At 33.6% G+C, this 27,395-nt stretch overlaps 1 protein-coding gene across 6 annotated transcripts in view; it reads left to right on the forward strand.

Annotated features, from left to right (window-relative positions):
• PCDH17 (protocadherin 17) overlaps positions 1 to 27,395 on the forward strand; it is a 122,923-nt gene that overhangs the window by 33,673 nt on the left and 61,855 nt on the right. For 4 of the 6 annotated variants that reach the window (XM_043992995.1, XM_043992999.1, XM_043992997.1 and 1 more), the window contains 2 exons: positions 3,880 to 3,938; positions 4,071 to 4,243. In XM_043992995.1, the coding sequence (XP_043848930.1) occupies positions 3,880 to 3,938; positions 4,071 to 4,243 (232 nt within the window). The remainder of the gene's footprint in view (positions 1 to 3,879; positions 3,939 to 4,070; positions 4,244 to 27,395) is intronic. The other 2 variants (XM_043992996.1, XM_043992998.1) reach the window with 1 other exon arrangement.

A 27,395-nucleotide genomic window follows, 5' to 3' on the forward strand; every position in this document is an offset into this window, starting at 1 on the left:
TTTATACTTAACTTCCCCCACTATGCCCCAGAATGGATCCATTAGTTACTAATATATTGAACCTGTTTATATTTCCAAATTATAAGAATTCTTGCTCTAAATTACAAAGGATATCTCCTTTCTATCTAGCATCTTACAAATGGAAATAGACAGCATTGGCAGAAAAGAAGCTGCAGTAGAATTCAAAGCAGCAGGAAGAGGGACTATTCTCTTGTTTACTATGTGTTAGTGTAGTTGGTATAAAGTGAAAGATACAACATAAAAATTGACAACCAGCATACATGTTTATGGGGTCATTGTTTGTATGTGGGGCTGAGGGGGATCAATGCTAAAGTAGGAATATATAGAGTTCTACAACTTGAATCCAATGATTGTTGTCAGCAGATTGAATTCTGGCAGTGTTAAATTAGACATAAAATTTGACACAGATTCGTTTCATCACTGACCATAGAATACAATTTTTCTTGGGCATATCTCTTACTTCCTTAAATCAGAATTTATTAAAAGAATCCCCTTTAAAATTATATAATGAGATTAATATTTATATTAGAAACTCACAATGATGAATATCTGTTCTCCTTTTTCTGGGTCTGTATTTTTGATTATTTTTATAGAAAGTCAAGTTTTCCTCTTGAACTGATCTCATTCATTTAGTCATTTTATCATTATTGTTAAAGGTCCTATAACATTTTGCATGCACCATTTCAGCTTCTACAATACTTGGTAATGTTTTATTGATTGTTCAGCAAATACATGGCATTATGCTCTTTCAAGATCAGAATTAATTGTAAATATTTTCATTTTGTACTTTCAACTCTTACCATTGTTTCAGATAGATTCAAGTTTTCTTGTGATGAAGAGATCTCTTGGTTCCCTGCTTTGAAAGAAATGCTACCTTTTTTAAATAAAAGTCATTCTGAAATCCTCTCTTAAGGCATTTAATTTTTTTGCTAAGTAAAAGGAATCTGCTTACAATGGAAATCCTTAAAAGAAACAAATTTCTTGTTAACCAAATAATTTGCATTTAAAGATGAATTTCTGACAGTGTTGTTACCTATGTCATCTAGTGTGTTTTATCGCCTTTTATATTGACAATATTTGTAGTTTGTTCAAATAGATGATCTCTACTGTAGTGTAGGAGAGACAGAGACAGAGAGACATACAGAAAGAGACAGAGTGCTTCTATAAAACTGGGTGAAAGCTTCTTAGGTGCTTGCTTCAGTTCATTTATATCTACAATCTACAAGATAATTTGCTAAACTTCTGGGTGGCAACCAACATTAGCCATAATAAAAATACCCTGTGAAAACAATTTAAAAATCTGCCCACCGGCCTGATCTTTGTGAAAATAGGAAAGTAGCTTTACATTTCAATTTCATTGGCAGCTATTTCCTTGACTTGAATTTTGTTTTATTATTTATTTACTGGTACATTCCCTTTTAAAAACTATTTTATACTTCTCTCTTATTTAGTTACTTTTACTTCTTTCAGTTACAATTTTATTTAAAATTTCTTCCTATTTTCCTTCCCTCCAGTTTCTTCTGTTTGTTAATTCTGTTTCCTGAGCCTTTTTTATGAGGATTTTTTCTTTGTTCTCTGGAATATTTGAACACTGTGAATAGTATTACACAGTAAACATATAGTATTAATAGTAAACATAAGGCAGTTGAAATAAAAAAGTTGTAAAGGGAAAATAGCATAAGATCTCTTTTCCCTTTTTCGCAGATTCTGATGCAAGCAGTAGATGGGAAGATATATGTGTCTATACACACATATACATATATTCACAGATTTATATATAAAATTTGGTCTAAAATTATAACCATTCAATTAAAATTTGAACTACTTTTCTGTTTTTATTTTGCATTGTCAGTTTAAGATCCCCATTTCACTATCATACCTACAACTTTAATTATAAAGAAAAGATTCTGAATTCCTACCCATACTAGTCTGATAAGTAGATGTTTGACAGATTTCTCCCTCTGACCTGAAGAAAGTTTGGGATCCTAGTCTAGATTGACCCATATCTGAAATTCTTTAAAATGTTAGAGCTCTGGTAACCTAAAATATTCTAGGGCTAGCCTAAACCTCACCTTGCAGTACATGGCTCTTATTTGCACTTTAATTCTTCGTAAATATGCACTTCTTGCTAACATCAAATTTTAGTTTTTCACCAACTACTTTAATGTGTTGGCCTGTGTACACGATCAAAAAAGACCTGTGAAAAACCTTCAAAATAGGGAGTTTCTCAAAGCTAATTATATTAATGAAATCAGTTGTACTCTGCACAGACAGTTTTACCTTTGGCATTGGTTACCACAGCTTTTTCTTACAGACACATCAGGTTTTGCCTGAAAAGCCTGCATTTTCTCATTATGCAGACACAGCTAATGATGCACCTCCAAAATTAGAACTCAGTGCAGTATGTTAATGAAAACATGCCCGAAATATTAAAGGCCAGTGCCAACGGCTAAAGTGAAAAAAAATAAGACAGAGCATTCTTCATTGCCTTCATCCTTGGCAATAGGCAACTAGGCAAAGAGAAAAATTGTATAGCTAAGATTAGCCATTGGGTGATTTCCTTCCTACCTCTTCCAAGTTCTAAGACAAGAATAAACTATGGGAATGCTTTAAAACTTTTGTTCCTTGAGGCCTTTTCTTTTCAGCAAGATAACTCAGGATGTCAAATGCCAAGACAGTACTTTATGGGGAGGTAAAAAGTATCATGATATTTGAAATTAGTTGCTTATTAAAATATTTAGTATACAATATTTAGCTTTACCTTGGGCCTTTTGCTTCAATAAAGTGTACATTTTCCACATTACCAGTACTTATGTGCTGAGGGAGATTTTTAAAAAGCCATAGCTACTCAGAGCATAATGGTGTGATATGAAGTGATGCAGAAAACAAGAGATACTTTGTCTCAGAGTCAGCTGCAAGGAGAAATGATGTGTATGAATGTACAGTATAGGGAGTGCAGTGAAAGATCCAGTCTCTTTCTCCAAAAGGACTCTGGTTGATGATACAAGGAGAATTCAGTTCTTTTTGGCAGATCTCCACGTTAGCCTGGATACTATTAAAAAAAAAAAGATGAAAAGAAAAAAATAGTAGTCGCTCCACAATTTGGTCATTTGAAGTGTTAGTTATACTTTAGAAATTACATGTATTCTCCCCTTATTTTTGTATTATATTCATTATTAACATATGAATTCATACATATATATATTATTTAGAAGTTGATAGTAGCAAGCATTCCAATGGCATCATTCAGATGCCATTTCAATACTTTGAGCATGCCTATTAATAAGAATGAGAATTAATTGTAGAGATGAGATCAACCATATGTACAGTACTTGTACTTGTTATGGGCACATTTTGAAGAAAAGACTCCTGGAAGATCACCCCATTTTTCTTCACTGAAGACCAATGCAGTAGATTACTTCAAATTATATTACCTCAATAAGGGCATCAGAATCCCCACAGATGATATAATTATGATTAAAACCAGCATTATTAAACAACTCACTTTTTTAATATGCAGAAATTAGGTCATTTTCCCACTCCTCCCACAAACATTCAATCTTAATATCTGACTAATGAAACAACATAAACAGTGTCATCCATCAGGTTCCTAACAGAGAATGCCAGTTATGACAGCCTCATTGTTTACTTTAGCAGGTAATTTGTGGACCGGAATCATTTAATTGTTCCGAGTACATAATTACATGCCAGCATTTTCCAATTTAATTAAAATGTACAAATCTGAAGATTAAGGGAATTTTTAAATTATTAATCATTTCTCCACTAGGAAATCTTGTTGCTCTGCAGGAGATTTGTCCAGTGTACAACTATACGTATTTTTTTCCTTCTTTTTCACAGACAGACAATTTTCCCGCAGAGCCCAATTACATGGGCAGCAGGCAGCAGTTTGTTCAAAGGTAAGGCCTATTAAATAACTTTCTCAGCTTCCCCATTTGCATTCTTGTCAAAATTGCTTTGCTAGACACTACACTTCAGATTGAAACTAGTAGAAACAACACTTTTGTCATCTTTTCTTCTATCTATTACAGTAGCTCCACGTTCAAGGACCCAGAAAGAGCCAGCCTGAGAGACAGTGGGCATGGGGACAGTGATCAGGCTGACAGTGACCAAGACACTAACAAAGGCTCCTGCTGTGACATGTCTGTTAGGGAAGCACTCAAAATGAAAACTACTTCAACTAAAAGCCAACCACTTGAACAAGGTGAGTGAAGTTTCCCAATGCCTATAAAATGTAAAGGAAAGCTTAAGCAATCATAATAAACCAATTAGACCTGCAATCCAGTTTATCATTGTGGAATGGTCCATTGATAATATATGAAAGGAAACAGTCAGTCTTGCAGTTGTCCCAGAAAAACAACAACCACTACAAGTTTATTAAATATTTCAGTAACAACATAATATGAGTCTCCAAGGTCCTTAGCCCTTCATCTTCTTCCGAATTCTTCTTTAAAACAAGAACAAATAAACAATCAAGAAACCCCTAACACTTATACAAAGTATCCATGTTGTACCAAGTTGGGTACAACATGTGCTATGTTTCTGTAGAGGCAAACATGGAATATATGAAATACATATTTTATAATATATCTGCATTTGTTTGCACAATATAAACATGCACATGCACGGCAAATTCTGTTAATATTGCTAAATTCGGTACTGCAAAAACCAAAACATATTCTATCAGAATTTTCTTGTCTGAAATATTTAATAACTTAAGAAATGCAGTGTAAAGTAATGCCATAATCTGATGACCAATAAAACATCCATTTACAACCAAGAGAACTTTTTTTAAACTCCATAAATTATGAATTAAAGTACACACTGGACAAAGGTAATATAATCTTTCTTTATTATAAATGTTTTCTTTCTAAAAGTCAATGTCATTCATTTTCTTAAAATGAGGTTTTATTAATTTTAATACATTTAATTTTAAAAAGAGCTAAACATTTGACTACAATGACATAAATATAATTAAGGCATTAAGATTAATTAAGATGATTTGGGAGTGTGTGGTTCTGATTTTCTTGACTTACTAGGAAAAAAGGGAAAGTGTACTTATGTTATTCTGACTTAGGCTTTGGAATACTTCATGGTTGATATAAGATTTTATCTAGTAAGTGATTTGTGGTAGTTAAAAAATATTTTAAATTGAGTCTTTAATCTGAGGAACAATATTTATTAATTGAGTATTCATTGGAACCAGATTATTTTTAGTAGTGTCTGATTTGTAATCATAATCATAAGCAAATGTAACACTCATTTTTTCTCAAGTTGAAGTTACACTTTATTTTTTGCTGGGTAGAATATTTAGAACGCTGTAGTGAAATTATTCTCCATGGTGTAAGGGCTAATCTCATAAAAGATCATGTTTTCCAAGTAATGAGTGCCCGAATGATTATTTTTTTCCTGCCTCTTTACCACAATGACTCTAATTATAAATGGACATTGATCTGTAGAAAGATGCAATGCTTCCCCCTCCCCCCTTTTAGAAATAATTTAAGTATTGAAGAGTTTCTTAAGTTTCTTCATAGGTGACTTATAAGTGTCTTCAGATGTTGATATGAAAAAAGGCTCAAATATTATGTGAGATATGAGATATAACTTGTTCTAAATTAAATAGATGGCTTCCATGGAAAAGGGTTAAATTATGAACTGTTTGACTGATAGCATATGTAGAATGATATATATTTGCACTGTTTTATTCAGGTACTATACATGAGCATTTTTCACCAAATATTCCTATTACTCATATTTGTAAAATTGCAAAACCAGTGAAAGGTTTGCATTCATCAGCATATTTTGATTTATCAAAAAGCATTTCATGCTATTTATTCACACAAATTTCTCTCTTTTATATATATATATATATATATATATATATATATATATATATATATATATATATATAAATTGAGCTCTAAGTCTCTTAAGAGGAGCTAGCAAGTACCAGGAGGAAAAAAATCACTGTGGGAAGAAGGCAGAGCATCTTTTCTGCCTGACAATGTAATTTTACCATATGAACTGAAATTCTGCTTCCAGCATTGATACAGAGATATAATGATGTATAGGCAATTTATTGATTTATTTTCAAGACTCAAATGTGCAAAAACAAGGTCTACAGAATCAACTGAGGATGAAATGGACTTGGACATTGTTTTCCCTTTAAGAATAAAGGCATCCTTTTATGAAAGAGAGAAAATATCAATATACATGGATCCTTTAAAACAAATCGTTATTTCAGGGCCTAACCTACAAATGGGACAGAAAATTATATAAATTGGAGTTCAGTGTTTGAGAAGTTTTCAAAATAAAGTACAATAAGAAAAGGAAACTTTCAAATAATTCTTAAGAGTCATTACTCTTAGGACCTTTTGACTACATATGAAAAATAAATGAGTGAATTTGTATCATTATACAAACCTGCAAAATGGGAGAACATTTTAAGAAAATGGCTTTAAGTATGTGCTGCTGTCTACTGACCAGCATATTGAACTAGGTTGAATAACCAGGTTGAACCCCTAGGGGAAGAAAAAAGCACACTTCCTTCCACATAATAGAAAATTAATGCTTGTTAACTTATAAGGGAGCTGAATTCACACTTAATAATTGTCCTCTCTTTATATGAAATTGTATGATTGCATTGTATTGACTTATATAACATTATGCATTTTCTCAACAGGCTGTTTTAAAAGCATTAACAACTACTCTTCCATTTTTAATAATATTTTAAAATGTCATTTTAAATTGACTTAACACCTTTGTATGTTAGGTGCTAATTAGAATAACTGTTTTATTAATGACATATTTAGGGCCTACATGTATATTAGGTAGGATGCACCTAATATAAAGCTACACATTTTTATTCCTATTTTTTAATCTTCTAGAAATTAAGTTTAACTTCCTTTTATACCTTAAGAAATCTTTGGTACTCCTTCCTATGTTATATTAATATTTTAAAGTTTTTAGTATGGTCCCACTTTTTTCCGGATCCTTGAATTGGACAAATGGCCTTATTACTCTTGATTAAATGTCCATATTTATAAATGATTCTTGAAATTCTACCTTGAACTTTTTTATATATTTAGGGAAATAGTAAGATTTTCCTTAGCTTACATTAAATCATGGAATCTTTAGTTTGTATTTGTTCATAGAATCAGCTTCATTACTGTTGTTAAAATTTGTTCTAAAATAATGAATTTGTCTTGAAGTAGCCAATATCTAAAATGCCTGGATTTTCTATGCACAGGGTCTTGTCTTACAAGAGAAGCATCATTTATTTTGAGTCTGTGTTGTCTTTAGTTTATTTGCCTATCAATATCCCTCATTTGTGATAGTGTTTGGTTTTTGTCATCTTGACCAAATGATAAAAATTAGGAATTTTTTATAACTTTATCATCACTGCTAAATTGAGGATGGGGTATAACTGAAATACTTTTGTTGTTGAAAGGTTATTAGATAATGACAAGAATGGTTCACTAATAATCCCTATAATCCTGCAGCCAGAAGGGGAAGTGTTGGCAGTTATTTAGTTTTGCTTGTTTTTTTGTCAATTCAATTTCATTTCTTTGTAAATGCTGTTTGATTGTAATTTTTTTTAATTGGTCTGTTTGGAAGTTCTCTACATCCCTTGCCTGTGCCCCTCCCCATCCACCCCCAAGAAAAATAAAAACTTTGAATTTGTAATTTTAACTTATTAGTGCCTATTAATAATATACCTTAAATATAAGGATAATTTGCTTCTTTAAAAGCACAATGTTTAAATTTTTCTAATAAGTCACAGAAATGAAGATTTCTCTTTAAAAATTATTAAAATATATTTCCTATTTAAAAAATGAGAACAGAGGATCACAAAAAATGAATCAAAAAGTTCCTCCCCACATATTTATCTAATTATATATTTATTTGTGGGGGTCAGTGAACATTTAAGTTTGAAGTACTGATCAAATATATCAACAAATATAAATAAAACATAAGATGCTATTTCTATGAAGGATAAAAACTCCTACTTTAAAAAATGAAGAATAAAAATGGATCAAGTTTATATAGTTCATACACCTTTGAACATTATTATGGATTTCATTTCTTCAAGGAAACTCTTTACATTTGAGTCTCTATTTCCTAACCATGCACTGTAAATTATAGGCTTTTGACTGCCACTTGATACTTTTTACTTTCTAAGCAAGATTTCAATAATCACTGACTGAAAGTCAGCACTCTTCATTGATTCTTCAATAATAAATGTTCAGTCTTTAGAAATGTTGACTGACGGAGTCCTGTGAGCTCCTCATTGATAACCTAGTCTTAACTCTCAATTTCCCCACACATAATCAGTCTTCTAATATCTGTATAATTGACTGAAATAGGGGCCTTGAAGCCTGAAGCCAGTGGAAGAGAATTCTAAGTTTTTATTTTTATTGTCCTCTAATCCCAGAAAGTACAAGGGCTGCTTTCCTCAGCTTTCCACACCCTTGATGGGTTGTCGTTAGCTTTTTCCTCTGGGAGGATTCTCAGAACTGTCCAGGACAATGACCAGGTCATTGGGAGATCCTGCCATCAGCTTCTGTTTCCATTATCATTTTATTTCACTTACTTTTCTATTCTGTCATTCTCCTGGCTCTATCTCTCATTACTGGGAAGTGATATGGCATGGTGGATGGAATTTTGGGTTTGGAATTAGGAAGATATGAGTTCAGATTTTGCCTCAGTCACTTACTAGCTGTGGCACTTGGGCAAGTCATTTAATCTCCCTTTGCCTCCGTTTTCTCATCTGTAAAATGAAGGTAATAAGAGTAATTATTTCATAGGGTGGTCATGAGGGACAAATGATATAACACATGTAAAGCATTTTCCACCCTTAAATTCCTATATAAATTCCTATTGTCAACTTTTGAGAATGGGATCACTAAGTAAAACCCGATAAAACTAAAATAGATGGAAATCTTAGTATGACAAGTAACCTATAGAATTATATGACTAAATTTATACATGTGTATGTATATACATATGTATATTTAATATATTGCTTCTGTTTATATCTATATACACACACTTATATGCATCATATATGTATGCTTCTCTATCTTCTTTCCAAATCACATTCTAGTCATGAAAACAAAAGCATGTATATTATGTATGTGTATATACATATACATATGTTTTTTTTTTCTTTAAGGTCAAACAATGGTCAGCTAGTAGACAAAAATCACAAGGCCTGTGTTCCTTCATAGCTATAGCAAGACTACTATTATTACAGGTAGCCCATGATATGATTTTAGTAGAATTGGGAATACTTGATGTCCTCCATCCTCAAACTGTCCCTCCAAATATTCTGTCACTGACCATATGATAATTGACATTACCATTAATTCCGATACTCTTGAAAAATATGATACTTTAAACTGATATCTTTACTATGAAAGTTGGATTTAAGAATACAATTTGGTGAGAAGATTGGTGAAAAAGGCCAAGGATGTTGCTACTGTGAGTATTGGAAAGAAATCATCTCTGAAAATGGAAGATGATCCAGAATTAGGAAGCTTGGAGTAATACCTAATACTACTTCACCATTTGGTCCAGCAATAGCATAACCTAGAAAAAGAATCTTTTTAAAGGTCTTCCACATCCTAATCTTTGCTCTTCGTGAACTTCCTTTCAGGCCCAATCCTTTTCCTCAGTTTTTCTTCCTATTCCTTTGCCATTTTCAGCTAAATATCTTTTCCTCTCAAACAACCTGAAGTGTCATTAATCAAGGAAGACAGAGGAAAATGATGAACAGCCTTATCCTTTGGAATTTCAAATCTGACACTAGTGGTATGTGTGGACAATTTTCTAAGCTAAATTAAATTCAACAATATTTATAAGGCACCTACTACATTCATACATAGTATGAGATACTAGGAAAGCAAAGAGAAAATGAAGTAATCTGCTTCTGCTTTTTCTGAGCATATATTCCTTGGTGGTGGTGGTTGTGGTAGCAGTGATGGTATGCAGCATACAGAAAAAAAACTTTAGGAGGAAGAGTGCACAACAATTGAAGGGATCAAAGAAGATTTTATGCAAGAAGTGGTTAGCTGACAAACCTTGAAGGAAGGCAAGAATTTTATAGCGTTTAAAGTGAGCCATCAGTTAGCTAAAGGGATGGGAGATGGTTTGCTATGAATGCCTGTAGTTAGGAGATGAAGGATCAAATTTTGGGAAAAGTTATAGTAAAAGCTAACTGAAACATAGAGTTTATAATGGGGAATAGTATCAAGTAAATCTCAAAAGATAGGCTGAAGATAAATTGTATAGGGCTTTAAAAGTCAGGTAGCAAACAAATCTTTAAGTGAATATTTTTTTAAAGATTCCTAGGAACATCCCAAGAAAACTTTATTGTGCTATACATACACACACACACACACACACACATAGTACAATAAATTAACTATAAAGTAAAAATAAATATAAGTATATAAAAAAGTAAAAATAAAAATAAATTGTATATATTTTCCCAAGAAAATTTTATTATAATATATACTATATGCATATGTACTGTGTATATATACATATAATTAAATAAAGTTTTCTTGGGATAATATATAAACTTAGATGTCTAGGAATAAGTGATTACTATTAAATGTCTATAATGTTTCATCTTCTTTGAATTTGCTGAATTCTGACTCAGGTTCTTACCTAATTGCACATTAACATTCCTATTTCCAATTCTTTTAATCAAATGCTGTTTATAGGTCCTTCATAGGAGCTCTGAATTTCTATCTTATTTCATATTCAATTCTTGGTACTGAATGATGAAGAAATTTTAGAACTTGCTTGTGGGTGTCCCATCTGAAAAGTTTCAATGACACACTCTCATTTGACTAAAAACATCTGTTTGTAGAATTCAGCAGCCAGCAGCATCAAAATGGAAAGAGTTGTTATTACTATCACATTTATTCCTCACTATTCAGGATTCTGTAAGGTTTTTCATAATTTATAGTAGACTTGCAGTGGTTTTCAAGCCTTATTTATTGTAGTAAACACAGTAGTGGTCTTTCTAAATCAAAACAGTTTTAAGGCTTGCAGGAATTGAAAGTCTTTGGGAACTTGGTCTAATATCCCTGTTTGCAATCTAATTAGACCAAACCAAATCTTTTGGTTCAGTTCAGTAATGCCATCTTCTTGTAATCAATAATAATATTTCAGAGAGTGCTGACATAGTTCTTCAAGTATGGTTAGATTCTAGCTAAAATATTTAGCTTTGGGATCTGCACCAATTTCATTGGGAACATGTGTGCCTTTTGATTGTTGCCATGAGAATCCCAGACAGGCCTCAACTCATTTTCAGATCCAAACCTCTGGAGAGATGAGCGATTCTGTGGCTTAGTATTTCTCTGTTGAAATGCTAGAGATACACTTTGCCAGAGAATCTCACTGTTAGATCTTGAGTACCTATTGTAAGAAGTAATACTTGTCAGTTCCTCTGAAATTCTAGGACAGATATGTGTGTGTGTGTGTGTGTGTGTGTGTGTGTGTGTGTGTGTATTTATTATCAAGATCATAATTACAGTGTGCACCAGCCCTGGAGTCAGGAGGACCTGAGTTCAAATCCAGCCTCAGACACTTAAGACTTACTAGCTGTGTGACCCTGGGCAAGTCACTTAACCCCAATTGCCTCACTAAAAAAAAAAAAACAAAAACAAATAATTACAGTGTGTTACTTAGTTTTCTTTGATATGAAGGGAGCAAGGGAGGGTGATGGTAAATTAACTTGCCTAAAGAGTCAAATGATTGTTTCATTTACAGTAATGCTCGTATTGGAATTTGTGGAGGAAATGTCTACTATACCTTTTAACATTAATATAGAAACCCATGAAAATTTGTGATTCTTTTTTTCTACTCTTTCCTTAAGGTACAGCAGAGAATTAGATAAGCTGAATGAAAGAATACTAGAGTAGTTAGAGTTCAATATATTTAGATGATGGATCTCATATGAAATGAATATAGACTTTCTCTATCAGTAGAGCTACAGTAAATGAATTTAGTCAGCCAGAATCTGCAAAGAACAGTGAATTCTCATTAAGTGAATTTTGTAGTTAGCTGAGTGTTAAGAAGGAAATTCTTTGGGTGTTACAGTTTATTGTTGAAAAACTTTTACAAGATGTGTAATTCATTGCTTCAGTAAGTATAGGATGATAAATACAATTAAATCTTTCTTTAGTGAATAAGGTATAATAGTGCTGCAGTATTCTCACTCTCTATTGCAATTCTCATTGTACAGTTTTATAGATGTACACTGTAGTCTATATTAGTGATTAATATGAGTTCAGTGATTAAATTAATATTAATTAGTTTAATTATAATTAATTAATGATTTTGCTTTTTCTATGTATTTGAGAGAAATGGAAATATGGGGAGAGCAATAAGGGAGTAGATTAAAAATTGGAGAGAGAGAGGAGCAAGAGGCAGAGATATTTAATTCCATTAAAAATAAAGTGTGTATAAATAAATTCACATTACATAAATTCCAGGTAAAGATAGTTATATATTATATTGATCAAGAGAGTCATTACAGTTGCCTTTTTTTTAGCTGAATAGAACCATGCTTTTTTTCCGGTGTTTTCTTCTCTAGCCTCAACTGAGCATGCTTCCTATATATCTTCACTTTGCACTCCTGCTGTAATGGAGATAGTGGGGCAGAGTATATTATATACCATTAAGACATAACTCCCAAAACTTGCATTTCTTGGGTATAGCTACTGTACCATGTTGAAGGCCCCTTTGAGAGATGCCTTGTTGTTTTATTCAGTCATTTTCAATCATGTCTGACTCTGTCACTCCATTTGGAGTTTTCTTGACAAAGATAGTGGAGTGGCTTGCCATTTCCTTCTCCTGTTCATTTTTACAGATGAGGAACTGAGATAAACAGGGTCGAGTAACTTTCACAAGGTCACACAGTAAGTGTCTGAGGCCAAATGTGAACTCAGGAAGACTCGTCTTCCTGACTTCAGGCTCAGAACTCTAACCACTGTGCCACCTATCATCACACAGTTACAAAATCTGAGTTGCAAGAGGCTGTACAAATACAATCAATTCCACTTTAGTTCAGGAATCTTTAGAACACTAATCCCAGCCACTGGTTATTCATTTTTCCCCTCATATTCATCCCAGATAGAGTAAGGGGAGGGAATACTTCAGCAAATGCCACTATTGAACATTTTCATCAGGATCCCCTTAAAGACTGTTTTTAAACAAGTCTTTTCTGTGAATTTGGGTTTTATTCTTATTTTTTAGTGAATTATAAACCATGGAGTAGTAGTAAATTCAAAAGATGTCTTGACGATGAAAGAATGGGATGCACATGGTAAGGAGATGTAACAAGGATTCCATTGTTCCTGGTTTCTTTCTAAATATATAGCAGAGACAGTTTATCTGGTATCATGATCAAGAGATAGTATATTATAAGTGCAAACCTTAAAGTCTTATATAAATCCCTTATCAACATCAGTCATAAATCTTAAACTAACAATAAAATACCTAAATATAGGTATGTGTATATATATATATATACATATATACACACATGTATTATATATTAGTATATATAATGTATACTATATATAGTACGTGTGGGTATGTGTACTATATATATATAGTATGTAGTATATACACATTGTGGATACACACACAGACATATGCATCATTTGTATGCAGAGATGGGCTGGTGGCATAGAATCTCCTTCCATTAATATAGAGCATCAACATTGATGATATTTACAATATTAATTCCTTGGGGCACTGAGAATTCAAAATATTTGCTCAGGATCAAATGCATGCAGGATTTGAATAGAGGTCTTTGTGACTTCAAGCCTGACTTTCTCCACCATGCTATGCTACTTCTGCATAATATAACACATATCTATTATTATTATTGTTACTTTTATTGTCTTATATGCATAAGTAGGGAGGAAGGTAGAGATATTCTCATTCTTCATGAATTTATGATGTAATGGGCAGAAAACCCCTACAACTTAAATACTAAGTTGTTACCTCAGTCCACTGAATTAATTTATTTCTATTCCCTGACTCAGAAGTTTTGATTTGGTATTTTTAATAGCTAATCATAGGAAGAAACCAATGTATTAAACAGTATAATGTTTATATTGTATTATACAAAGACAGTTCATAAATACAAGGTTAGGAAACATTTTAGGGGAAAATCTCCAGTGAAAGTGAGATATCAAGCCAAACCAATTGTACTATATCACATATTTCCCATCATTATTAAAGAACAAAGGGCATATTTTTCCTATGAAAGTAGGTGTTCTGTTTATGATTTCCTGCATAAAATCTAATATAGGAAAAGTCCAGTCTTTGTAAACAAGAATCCTTTGCAATTGCAACCCAACCTTTTCATCTCTGCAGCATTGTATCAAAGAACAAATTATTTAAACACTTTACCTATGTTCCTGAGATAGGGAGAGTCTTATTTCACATTTGCTATGTGGTTAACAATTATGGTACTAGATGCAGCATCTGAGCTTTAATTCAGAAGGACTCACAATCTGAGAAATGTAGCCAATGTTTTTATTTTGTGTCCTGAGCTCAGAGTCCATCACTGCTCCATGGGATTAAATCACTCGTATTAGAAGAATATGTCTTCCTTCTAACTATGGCATGTTCAGTTCACCCATTTGAATTTGAGAGGGGGTAAACGATTTGCCCTACTCAAGTGAGACAGGGAAAAACAAAGAAATCCTTTCTGCACTTTAAAAAGTCTCCTTGAACAGTTAGCAGCCTTCCACAGAACTGAAAAGCTATCATTGCTGGATAATATTAATAGCTTTGCAAATTCAGAAGAATATCTCATTTTATTCACTGATGGTTGTAAACTTGCTCCACTTCTGAGTTAATTGAAATAGTTCATATATGAAGCAGTAAATACCTTGAGGAATAATTGTAATGATAGCTAACATTGTATAATGCTTCATAGTTTGCAAAGCACTTTAAAAATATTTTCATTAGATTATCACTTCAATCCTAGGAGTTAAGTGCTAATTGTTATACCTGTTTTATAGGTGAGGAAACTGAAGTAGACAGAAGTTAAATGACTTGCCTAGGGTCACACAACTAATAATAATTGCTTTTATTTATATTTATATAGCACTTGTGTGTATCAGGTATTATGCTGACTACTTCCTTGACAAATATTGTTTCATTTGATTATAATAATAACCCTAGGAGATAGGTGTTATGATCCTGATTTTTTTTTTGGTATAGTGAATGGAGGTAAACAGAGATTAAGTGACTGTTCACAATCACACAGCTAGTAAGTGTCTGAGATCTGATTTGAGTTTAGATCTTCCTGACATTAGGTCCAACACTCTAATCATTGTACCAACTAGCTGACTAATAAAAATAATTTGTTCCTTTTAGTTAATCATGTAAATAAAGTATATACTAGATTTTATGTAACTTGAACCTGATAAACCTTTGCCTAACCAGGAATAGACAAATAAAATGTTTTAAGCTTATAATAAAAAAGCATGTGAAATCCTTCAAAACTATGAATTATCGCACTTATCTGCATAAAGAATACCCTACAAACATAGCTGCTGACTTAGAAATACTGGATTTTCCATTTTTATAACATAGTGGCCAACAGATTTAGTTTTTGGAGTTGCAATTATTTGACCCCCAAAACCTAAAGACTAATTAAATTACATTTAATTTTGTAATTTCTGCCTACTTACATTTATCTAAAAATCTTTACAAGCTGCAGGAGAGTTAGCTTTTTAGTTCATGGAATGTAAAAAAAAAAAAAAAACCTTGAATAAAAATAGCAAATAGCATAAATTCTATTTCTATATTTTGAAAGGATTTTTTTTTGTATTTTCTTACTTTTGTATTTGTGTATGTGAAACATTTTTCTAGATTTGGGAAATTTATATTATAAAATGAAGTACCTCCCCTGACACTTCACCTCCTTGTGTAGGTTATGTCTCTTTTAATTTTAATGATCCTCTTTATATATGGTCCTTCAAAATGTTTTGTTTTGTGTTTTAGCTGTTCTTTTGGCTAGCCTACAAAGAAGGAAGGAAGGAAGGAAGGAAGGAAGGAAGGAAGGAAGGAAGGAAGGAAGGAAGGAAGGAAGGAAGGAAGGAAGGAAGGAAGGAAGGAAGGAAGGAAGGAAGGAAGGAAGGAAGGAAGGAAGGAAGGAAGGAAGAAAAGGGGAAGAATACTTTGTCCAGGGTCAGATAGCTAGTCAGTGTAATAGATTCATGTCTCATGACTTCAAATATGGTCAATTGCTCCCTTTTATATTGTGATGAAGGACAATTCAGTCAAAAACTATGATTGGATCCATTCTGTTCATAGTTCATCTGAATAGGTAAACAGAAACTAGGGGGGAATAAGAGTCCTTCAATGTGAAAACATCCATATAGTGTTTTTATGTGTCAATCATTGAACAAACAAGTCAATTCATATTTATTTATGAAGTGTTTAAAGTATGCCAGACACTGCTGCTAAGCACTGAGGATTCAACAAAAACAAAACACAGTCCCTCTTCTTTCATTTTTTCTTTTCTTTTTTCTTTTTTCTTTTTTTTTTTTTTTTGCAGGGCAACGAGGGTTAAGTGACTTGCCCAGGGTCTCACAGATAGTAAGTGTCAAGTGTTTGAGGTCAGATTTGAACTCAGATTATCTTGAATCCAGGGCTGGTGCTTTATCCACTGCACCACCTAGTTGCCCCCACACAGTCTCTCTTCTTAAGGAGCATGAAGACTTACGGGGTAGATAAGATATAAATAACTTGGGCTATACAAGATCTATCCATAAGGTAGATATGAGGTCATCTGAAAGAGAAGGCAATTAGCACTAAAGGGACTGAGAAAAGGCTCCTGTAGAAAGTGAGTTTTGAGGTGAGACTTCATAGAAACCAGAGAAACTAAGAGACTTATTATAAAATTCCCTTCCATATTACAACTCTCTTATAGTCCATCTGCCCCCTACACTTCAACATACTGAAATACAAAAATGACACATAAGTCTAAAAACATACAGCAAATAAGATAGTCGATATACTCATTCACATACCAGCACCTGTGTTGGTCTTATAAGCCATGATAATAATAATAATGCTAAAGATTGAGCAGTATTTATCATACTTACATATTTCTAATTAAGTAGTGGCCATATTATTTCTGAAAACTGTGATTAACATGGAGGTTCATGTGTTCACATGTAGATCTACTCTTTCTTATTTCTTTTCCCCTCCTTACCTTTTCTTTTCTTTTCTTTACTTTGCTTTACTTTGCTTTTCCTTCCTTCTTTCTTCCCTCCCTCCCTCCCTCTTTCCCTTTCTTCCCCCCTCTCTCCTTTCCTTCCTTGATTGATTGCTTGCTAGTTCCTATCTGTGTTATTATGGGCAACTAAGTGGTGCAATGGATAGAATGTAATGTCTGGAGTCAAGAAGACATCTTTGTGAATTCAAATCTGTCCAATGGCTGTGTGACCCTGGGCAAGTCATTTGACCCTGTTTGCCTCAGTTTCCTCATCTGCAAAATGAACTGGAGAAGCAAGCCTTTGAAGTGTGATTGCCAAGAAAATCCCAAATGTGGTCATGTTTGCCTTTTGTTGTTGTTGTTGTTGTTGTTGTTTGTTTGTTTGTTTTGCTGGGCAATGAGGATTATGTGACTTGCCCAATCACACAGCTAGTAAGTTTCAAGTATTTGAGGTTAGATTTGAACTCAGGTCCTCCTGAATCCAGGACTGGTGCTTTATCCAATGTGCCACCTAGCTGCCAAATGTGGTCACAAAGAGTTGAATGCAACTGAAACAAATGGACAAAAATCTGTGTTAATATGGGAATTTAAGTCAGAGTTATTAAACGCGCCATTGAAGAAAATGTCTTGCCTAGAAATTTTGGCTGTATATTTTTCTTAAATCCATTGTAGAACACATCATTTAATTTTTTAGGACTCGGGTGCAAATTAATAATACAGATTTACCTATATGCCCTCTCATTGCACATATGTATGCTCGCACATGCATGTTTGTTTATGTATTCATTATGTTTATTTTGTATATACTTATATGTAAATATCATAACTGGAATGTAAGTTTCTTGAGGGTAGGGACTATTTCATTTGGCTTTATTTTCCCTAGACTCAGAACATTGACACACAGTGGGCACTTAGATTAATGCTTGATGATTCACTGATTTATTGAATATTTCATTTCCCAAGAGAGTGGTGCTGAAGTCAAGCACTTTTTTGATTCTTCTACAAAGTGATTAGGCTTACTTAATGAACAGCTAGGTTTGATAGCTAGGGACTAACTATGTTCAGCCATTTTCCACATGGTCCAAAAGGAAGAATACACTATAGAGTAGAGTCAACATGGTTTATTATAAGATCATCACCATTACAAGGAGGAGAAAAAAATCAGTCACATTATCACTATCGTAGTTCATCTTCATTTATAATGAATAGGACCACATAATCATATGACTTTGTAGGGATAAACATGTAAAAATTCTCCAATCTGCTGTTCCTTTTTTTCAACTGCCACAGTGGTATCTCTTGATTTTGAACATCCTAAATCTATTCCATATAGGAATAACTATAGGTTTTCATGTTAGTATTTGTCATGATGGATTCATTTGTTACATGCAGAGTTAAAATGGTCTTTCTGGAGATCACAAACTAAGTCATACATAAGAAAGATTTAATACATGCTGAGAAATGAATATTCTAGCATTGGCAATCCCTTAAGTTTTAAGTGCCAAATTCAGTGTTAAATAATTCCTGTGGGTCATTGGGCATTGTTGGTAGGCCTAAGGGATAGACAAGGAAAGAAAAAAGAAAAAGCAAGGTGAGAAAAAAAGCAATTGACATAGTTGGAGAAGAGAAATGGAGAAGCAAGAAAAAAGAAAATAAAAAAAATTAATAGAGCATGAAGTAGAGTGCCACCAACATTTTTACTTTTGGTTCCACTCCATGTCACTAGTATCATGAACCAAAAACCCCTGAAAGGAGACGTCAGGGAAAGATGGATGACAGTGTAGTGATGCTCTTTTGAATGACTATAACTAATAAAGGATTTAAAGAGGATTAGTGTATAGTATTAAATGCATGTATAGGCAAATGTTTCAGGGAATATGTACATTCTAGAAAAAGTAATTAAATTGATATTGCGAATCGAGTGCAAAATGAACAAAATTAGAAATGTTTCTATGGGGAGCTAGCAGGTAGAAAACTAGATGCAAATTTTCCAGCCTGAAAAGAGGCTGTTGCTATTTTTGGTTGTGTATGTAAAGGTTTCACAGAACTGGGAAGTGATAGTTCATTTTTACCTGACTGAGAAGACTTACATCTGCAATACATTAATCAGTTTTGGATAATCAGATGATATGCATTCATTTGAAATACACAAATGAAATGGGGCATAGGAAAGTGATTGATTTAGGGAAAGACTCCAAGTGAAGTAGGAATATCTGTATGAGATGGCAAAGGGATTGAGATGTGATTTCCAAATGTTTATTTGAAATAAAGGAACTGAATGATGGAAAGCATAGGGAAGAGGAGATGAAATCAAGAACTGGAAGGGCAGCAAATTACTTTTAACCATGGAATTATTTTCAAAAGAATGGTATCAGTAAACATAGTTTTCTGGATTATGGGAAACTATAGGAATAGCTTTTAATAAGGAATACTTTTAAGATGCAGCTAGGTAGCTCAGTGGATTAAGGGCTGGGCCTGCAATCAGGAAGAGCTGAGTTCAAATGTGACCTCAGTTACTTACTAGCTGTGTGATCCTGGGTGAGTCACTGTTTGCCTTAATTCACTGGAGAAAGAAATGACAAACTTTAGTATCTTTGCCAAGAAAACCCCTTGGATAGTATGATCTATGGGGTCACAGAGAGTTGGATACAACTGAACAGTAATGTAGGAATAATAATTATCTCTGTACTCATGGTTCTAAGTATTTAAAAGGAACAAATGAATTGAATTAAATTTAGCAATAACTTATTTTGAAATATTAATAAGCAATACTTCAAAGTTTTCCTCAAACACCAATATTCTTTCTAATTCCAAGAGTGGGTAAATGTAACTTTTTAAATTTTTAATTAATTAATTAATTTGTTTGTTTGTTTATTTATTTATTTATTTATTTATTTATTTGCAGGGCAGTGAGGGTTAAGTGACTTGCCCAAGGTCACTATTGTCAAGTGTCTGAGGCCGAATTTGAACTCAGATCTTCCTGAATCCAGAGCTGGTGCTTTATCCACTGTCCCATCTAGCTGCCCCAAAAGGGTAAATTTTTTAGACAGGTAGATAACATTTGTTTCTTCCTAGTTTCTGATTTTGCAAAATTTGCCATTGCTAGGTCTTTTAAAAGTGAGGAAGTATTATATAGCAAATAAAGAGTTTCAAGGTCAGGAAGGTCTATTTAAGGCCTGCATCCGACTACTATTTGTATGGGCCCTGTACATGACAATCTTTCAGTGACATGGGCAACTCTCTAAGACTAAAATTTGCAGAAAAGTTCCTCATCTGCATAGATAAATGTAATTTCCTTGCCAAGATGACCATAAATTCACAAAATTGCAGGTCTAGATAAAAAAAAAAAACAATGAGGGCAATATGAACTCTGTGATTTCAAATTGAAAGCAATTGATAATAAAATTAAATATTAGATTTAGAGAAGAGGGGACAGTCATACATTATAATGAAGTTTTAAACATGGGACCACTGAAAAAATAGTATGAGGTCAGGTGGCATAAAGATACTTAGGAGAAAAGAAAATCCTCCTTGATGACATGTTGAGTTGGAGGTGCAAGTGAGACACCAAGGTTGAAATAGTTATACATTGTTGTAGACACAGGTCTAGATATCTTGAAAAATTTTCAGTCCTTTCATACTTGTGAATCACCTCCATAGAGATGACATCTCTATCTATGGGAATAAATGATGCACATGTTGAAAGACAATTAGTAAACAGATACACTGCCTTGAAGCCATGAACAACCTGGTTTCCATCCCTTACATGTTGTGGCTCTTTAATTCTACCCAATTCACTTAACCTTAACGTGTTCCTAAGAAGTTATATAGTTGCAGAGGAGTGGATTTCCATTATTCTAGTTCTTTCTCATAGAGCTCCATACTAGAGTGAAATTACAGAACTAGTTTAAAAAAAATGCTTGTGTTAGGAACCTCATAGGGTTATTGTGAGGAAAAAGGGTTGAGATTTTGTAAAGTGGTAGATAAGTGTAATCTATTCCTTTACAGAAGAAAAAAATAACACTTTTGATCAGTTTGAGGAAATAAAAATATAGTGAAAATTTATGTTATGCCAACACAATTGTTGTTTAAAAAATAAATCTTGGGAACCTTGATTGCTATTAAAAATTCACATATTTTTTAAACTTTGGAAAAGCATGAAAATAACATGAATTTGAAATGATTCTTCAGAAAGTCAGGCCGTGTGTGTGTGTGTGTGTGTGTGTGTGTGTGTGTGTGTGTGTGTATATGTGTGTGTGATATGTATGAAAAATTTTGAGGAATAAATTTGCTATAATAATGATAATTAAATTTATATAGTACCTTAAGTTTTTTCTTTTTTCCTTTTCATTTAAATCATAAAACTATTTTATTATTTTCTAGTTACATGTAGAAATAGTTTTCAACATTTGTTTTTATAAGATTTCTAGTTTCAAATTTTTCTCCCTCCTCTTCCTCCTCACCTCCCCAAGACAGCAATCAATCTGATATAGGTTATATATGTACAATCACATTAAACAAATTTCTGCATTAGTCATGCTGTGAAAGAAGAATCAGAGCAAAAGGGGAAAACCTCAAAAAAGTAGAAATAGTATGGTTCAATCTGCATCTAGATTCCACAGTTCTTTTTTCCTGGATTTGGAGAGCATTTTCTATCGTGAGTCCTTTGGAACTATCTTGGACCATTGTTTGGCTAAGAAGAGTCGATTATATCACAGTTGATCAACACAAATGTTGTTGATACTGTGTACAGTGTTCTCCCAGTTCTGCTCATCTCATTTAGGATCAGTTCATGTAAGTCCTTCCAGGTTTCTCTCAAATCCTTCTGCTCAATCATTTCTTACAGCACAATAGTATTCCATTGCATTCATATACCACAACTTGTTCAGCCATTTCCCAATTGATGGGTATCCCCTCAATTCCCAATTCTTTGCCACTACAAAAAGAGCAGCTATATCTTTTTACATGTGGGTCCTTTTCCCTTTTTTATGATAGTACATTAAGTTTTGTAAAATGCTGTAAATAAACTGGGCCAATGGCCAAATAACACTCCATCTAAAAAGATAAGATGATTTCTTAGACCTGAATGGCTCTTTAGGGTTATTCTTTCTAATACAGTCAATTTAAAATTTCATAATAAGAACTGTTACTTTAGAGAAGCTGGAATTCAAATCCTAGTTCTGTCACTTGCTTCAAATAAGTTTCTTAACCTCTGGACATGAATTTTCTCATCTGTAGAAATAAGAGATTGAAACTTTAATGCCACTCCAAGCTTTAGATCTATGATTCTATGCACAAGTGGACTCTTTGAGGGGGCGGGGGAAATGCATCCTATTTAATTATGTGTATAGTTTCTTCTGTTAGAGTTCTGAAAAGTATAAATAATAAATTTAATGTGGATACATGGTATTATAAAATCCTTGTGCTAGAAGGAACTTTAGGCTATAGCCTATCTCAAAATCTTTAAGTTATTAGGTTAAAACCTTATTAATGTTTTGGAACACCCTGTATAATACATCCCTCTATTACTAGACTACTAATACTTTACCTAATTTTTTAAAAAATTATTGATTATTTTTAAAAATCTTAATAGTCTAATGATAAATATTTCAGAATTTCCTTTTGTATTGTGATAATTTAAAGTGCAGAATCTTTGCTTAAACTGCTTTTATTTTAAGTTAATTTTCTGTTTTTTGTTTTATTCTGTTTTGTTTTGTTTGTGGGGCAATGAGGGTTAAGTGACTTGGCCAGGGTCACATAACTAGTAAGTGTCAAGTGTCTGAGGCCAAATTTGAACTCAGGTCCTCCTGAATCCAGGGCTGGTGCTTTATCCACTGCACCACCTAGCTGCCTCAAGTTAATTTTCTTCACTTATGGTCTCTGTATTAATATGTAAAAATCTCTAATTATTTTCCATCTCATTCTTTATTACCTGAAGATATTCATCAATTCTTTTCCCAAGTAATGTCATCCAAATTAGGTTTTGCCTCTATATTGTAGATATTATCATTTTATTTACATTTCATGCTTATTCTATTCCATAATCTTTTTTAAACCTCTTTTTTAAAGACATTCAAACTAGACACAATACTTTTAGAAATACTGAGGTGTATTTGACACAATTACACTTAAAAGTCAGGAAAACCTTGGTTTGAATCCAGTCTTAGAGATTTAGAAGCTGAGTAAAGTTACTACAAATCATTCAAACCTCAGTAAGCCTCAGTTTCTTCATCTATAAAGTGGGGTTAATAATACCCACCTACCTCATAGAATTTTAAGGATCAAATTAATTAACACATGTAAAACACTTGACAAACATCAAAGTGTTATATAAATGTGAACTATTATTATTGTTCTTGCTATAATATCTTTTGACAGTATTTTTGGCAACTTAAGTACATGGGAATTTGCAAACTACATTCAGACAGACAGTCTCTTTGCCCTATTGTTAAATTAAGGTGGATGAGTAGAGACTGTGAACAACAAAGTTCAGCGCCTACACCATAAGTATTGTGGCCATGCCTCTACTCACAAGGGAATGTTGGTAAGACTTCTACATGGTTAAAATGTATTTCCACATCACCATAATTGCAGATATCTAAAGGCTTCAGCTGCAAAGTGATTTCCCTGAGGACCAAGAAGTCCCTAGAACATGATAGAATTTTTTCCGTCAGGTGCAAATACATTAGGGACAATAAAAAAGCCTATGAGAGTTCTTAGTAAATAGTAATACCTGCAGGGAAAGAGAAAGGAAGAGGTATGAAGGAGATAGATCTAGAGAATGATCTGTTAGAATATTCAAATGGTATCAAATTCTTTGGAGATGGTTCTCACAGTGAAATTCTGCAATCTTTTTTTCTTCTCTGACATCTCTAAAGTGTGAGATTTAAAATTGGATATTAGATCATAAATCTCCCCTACTTAACCCTTCCCTTAATTCATCTCCCAGACTAGTAAATGGAAGAAGCTTCTGGTTTTCTAGATAGAGCCTTTATTGTATATAAGGTGTTGTTGATTAGAAGGATAGGAAAACAGAAATACAGTACAAATCGTCTTAAATCTAGGCTGTCTATATTCCTTATAAAAACTCACCAAACCGATTTAGGCCACCTTTGGAGTGAGTCAGACCGTCTGTGCCGCGCCGCCCGGAGTCCCGCCAAGCCGGCAAAAAAAGGCTCCTCCCGTTCTCTCCACCCCGGAAGTCAAAAAAACCCGGCAGGCAGTCTGACATGCGCAGCAGGCGCACTGTACCTGGCAGGCAGTCTGACATGCGCAGCAGGCGGACTGTACCTGGCAGGCAGTCTGACATGCGCAGCAGGCAGACTGTTCATCTCCTCCCCAAAAGGGTGGTCCTTGAAAAACTGGCGTCTTTCACTTATCCTAACCGACTGTTAAAAACTTTCATATTTTACCACATTTCCCCCCTTTGCTTCCTCAAGAAACGGAATGTTTCCTTGATGGAACAGTAAAAAGAATATAATAACTTTTGCTGACTAATAATATGCGAACAACAATACAGAAAAGGAAGAGAGGAAAGTTTTGTCCAGAGGGGCGATTTTTTTTTTTCCTCATGAACCGACGCTTTGACATTAGTCTTGCAAAGGGAGAGCCTCTGCAGAGAGTACATGTTACAGATAGTATATAACAGAAAGGAGATAGTAAAAGCTAATAAAGCAAAACAGTTCATATAAAGTCTCTGAGTTCTCTTGTCTTCTTGAAGTGGTAAGATGTCATCAGGAGGAAACTGGATTCTGGTCTGGAAAACTGGATTCTGGACTCTGGTCTGGAAAGCTGGATTATCTTCTTTAACTGTTTGAATTGCTGTATTTTTAAAACCTTAGCATAGCATTGTCAATGATCAAATTAATAAATTCCATTACATTCCCTCCTTTATATGGTTAGACTTGTAATAGAGGGTTGAGGTAGTTATGCAATGTGTAACACTTTTTACCACCATGTGTCTGGATCAAAGCCAAATTTAGTATGTGTTCATGACACCTGAAAATGTTATGGAAAGGTTATCATACCATATCTCATGGTTCTGAGACAGCCAGTGATTGTGCTAGGCCACAGGTGAATTCAACTGAGTGAGATAAAAAGATAAATAAGTTCAGTTAAATTAGGTTAAATTAGGAGGGAGAGAGGATGAATACTGGACTGTGCCTAGTAATTGTGCTCTACATAGTCACCATCATAAGCAAACCATGGACTTACGTATACCTGTCTCTCCTTTTGTTGCACATATATTCTCTCCAGGGCCTGCGTCAGAGTTCACAGCAAGTTAGTCTCTGAAATGATAAGTTTCCATATTTCTGAAATCTCATTAATTTCACCAAAGACAATATGATGGTAAAAATGTGTGCTATGCTGCATAACTGAGAATATATTAGTGATATATACAATAATTCCAAACCATACCCAGAGTATAATGACATATAAATAATAAACGAATGTAAATAGCTGATTATATTAGACATTGTTACATAATCTTCTTTTAGACATTATTACATAATCTTCTTTTAGCAAGTAGACCACATCATCTTATACATGAATTCTCTGGTATAACAGTAGCAGATACTTAAAGTGGTGATTAATTCATCAAAAAGAAATAAGACTTCAATTAGCAAGATTCAATATTCAATGTTTTCAGTGAGGTATCAAGCAATTTCTGGTACTTTTTAGTTAAACAGAACAACATACAAGAGAAAGGAGAAAAATAAATAAATAAAACAAAACTCATTAGAACTCATGGTTCTCTCAAAAAGAAAGAGTAAATAAAAAAAAAGAAGAATTCTGGTAGCTTCTGAGGCCCGATAGCCTCACCCACAGCATATACTTAAAATGTCTTTGAATAATCACTTAGTTTACAAAATTTAGTTTTAAAGAAAAGCAAAAGAAACAAAAGTAAAAAAAAAAACCAAAGCAAAACCAAAAATAAAAAATAAAAAGCAAAAGATTCGCTAAGCACCCTTTTGTGCTCTTAAAGAACTTAAAGGTGCAGTCAATTCCAGGTCTTTTCAGTGCCTTTCAAAAGTCAAAACAAAAACAAAAAAACCCAAAAATTAATAAAAAAAAAATAGTTGAGGTAGGCCAGAAAACTAGGCCATGTACTTCAGTGCTTTTGCCTGTAGAAGGAAATGCTTGTTAAATTATAAGGTATTTAAGCTGCTAGAGTTTGGGGTATGCCACATTGTTTTAACTGGTTCCCCAATTCTCTGCATGCCAAAGTGGCAGGGGTTTCTGAATTGTCATTGATCTTTCTAATGCTGTCATAATGTTCTTTATGGTAGAAAATGTGGAGTTCTGTAGCATCAGTTTTGTCTGTGCCACTGATTTTCAATAAAGGCTGATTTAATTGATGAACCACAACATTCAGCTGATGCTGCTTAGCAAATGCTACAATTGTATCATTTCCTCCCCACTTTCCAAATTTCTTTAATTCATCAACATATTCTTCAAAAGGGGAGTCATTTACTATAAAAGACTCAAACTCTTGTCTATGGTTAATCATATAAGAAGCAGCTTCTTGTCTGTGTCTGAGATGATTTCTACAGTGACCTTCTAGCTGGTCTGCTAAAGCCCTAAAAAGGCAATTTCCGTCTCCTGATACTTTACGAAGACTGAGTCCCAAAGCATTTAACTGATCAGTGGGATTCTTAAATGGGAACTTCCTGTTTCCTCTGAACTTTCTTTGCTCTTTAACAGTTGCTATCGTTAGGGTTTTTACCTCTTTAGCGTCTACCTCAGGTCTATCTGAAATCTCTTCACCTATGAATGGTGCAGGCTTTATATGAGAGCAATGAATCCATGAGTCTTTTTCACCAATTTTAATGGCGGTAGGAGTTGTCAATAATACCTGAAAAGGTCCTTCCCAGGCAGGTTGAGTTCCACTGGTTCTCTGAAAATTCTTTACATATATTTTATCTCCTGGGTTGAAGTTATGCAATGAAAAGTCTAATGGTCCTGCCTGGACCACAGCTCCTGCCTCATGGAGTTCACGTAGCCTGGTCTGTAATTCCTGTATATAGGAAGCAACAGAAGTATCACCTCCCACCAGTGATGTATAAACTGGGGAAAAAGTTTTAGCTTGGAT

Source organism: Dromiciops gliroides, chromosome 3 (genome assembly GCF_019393635.1).
Source record: "Dromiciops gliroides isolate mDroGli1 chromosome 3, mDroGli1.pri, whole genome shotgun sequence".
Taxonomy (NCBI): Eukaryota; Metazoa; Chordata; class Mammalia; order Microbiotheria; family Microbiotheriidae; genus Dromiciops; species Dromiciops gliroides.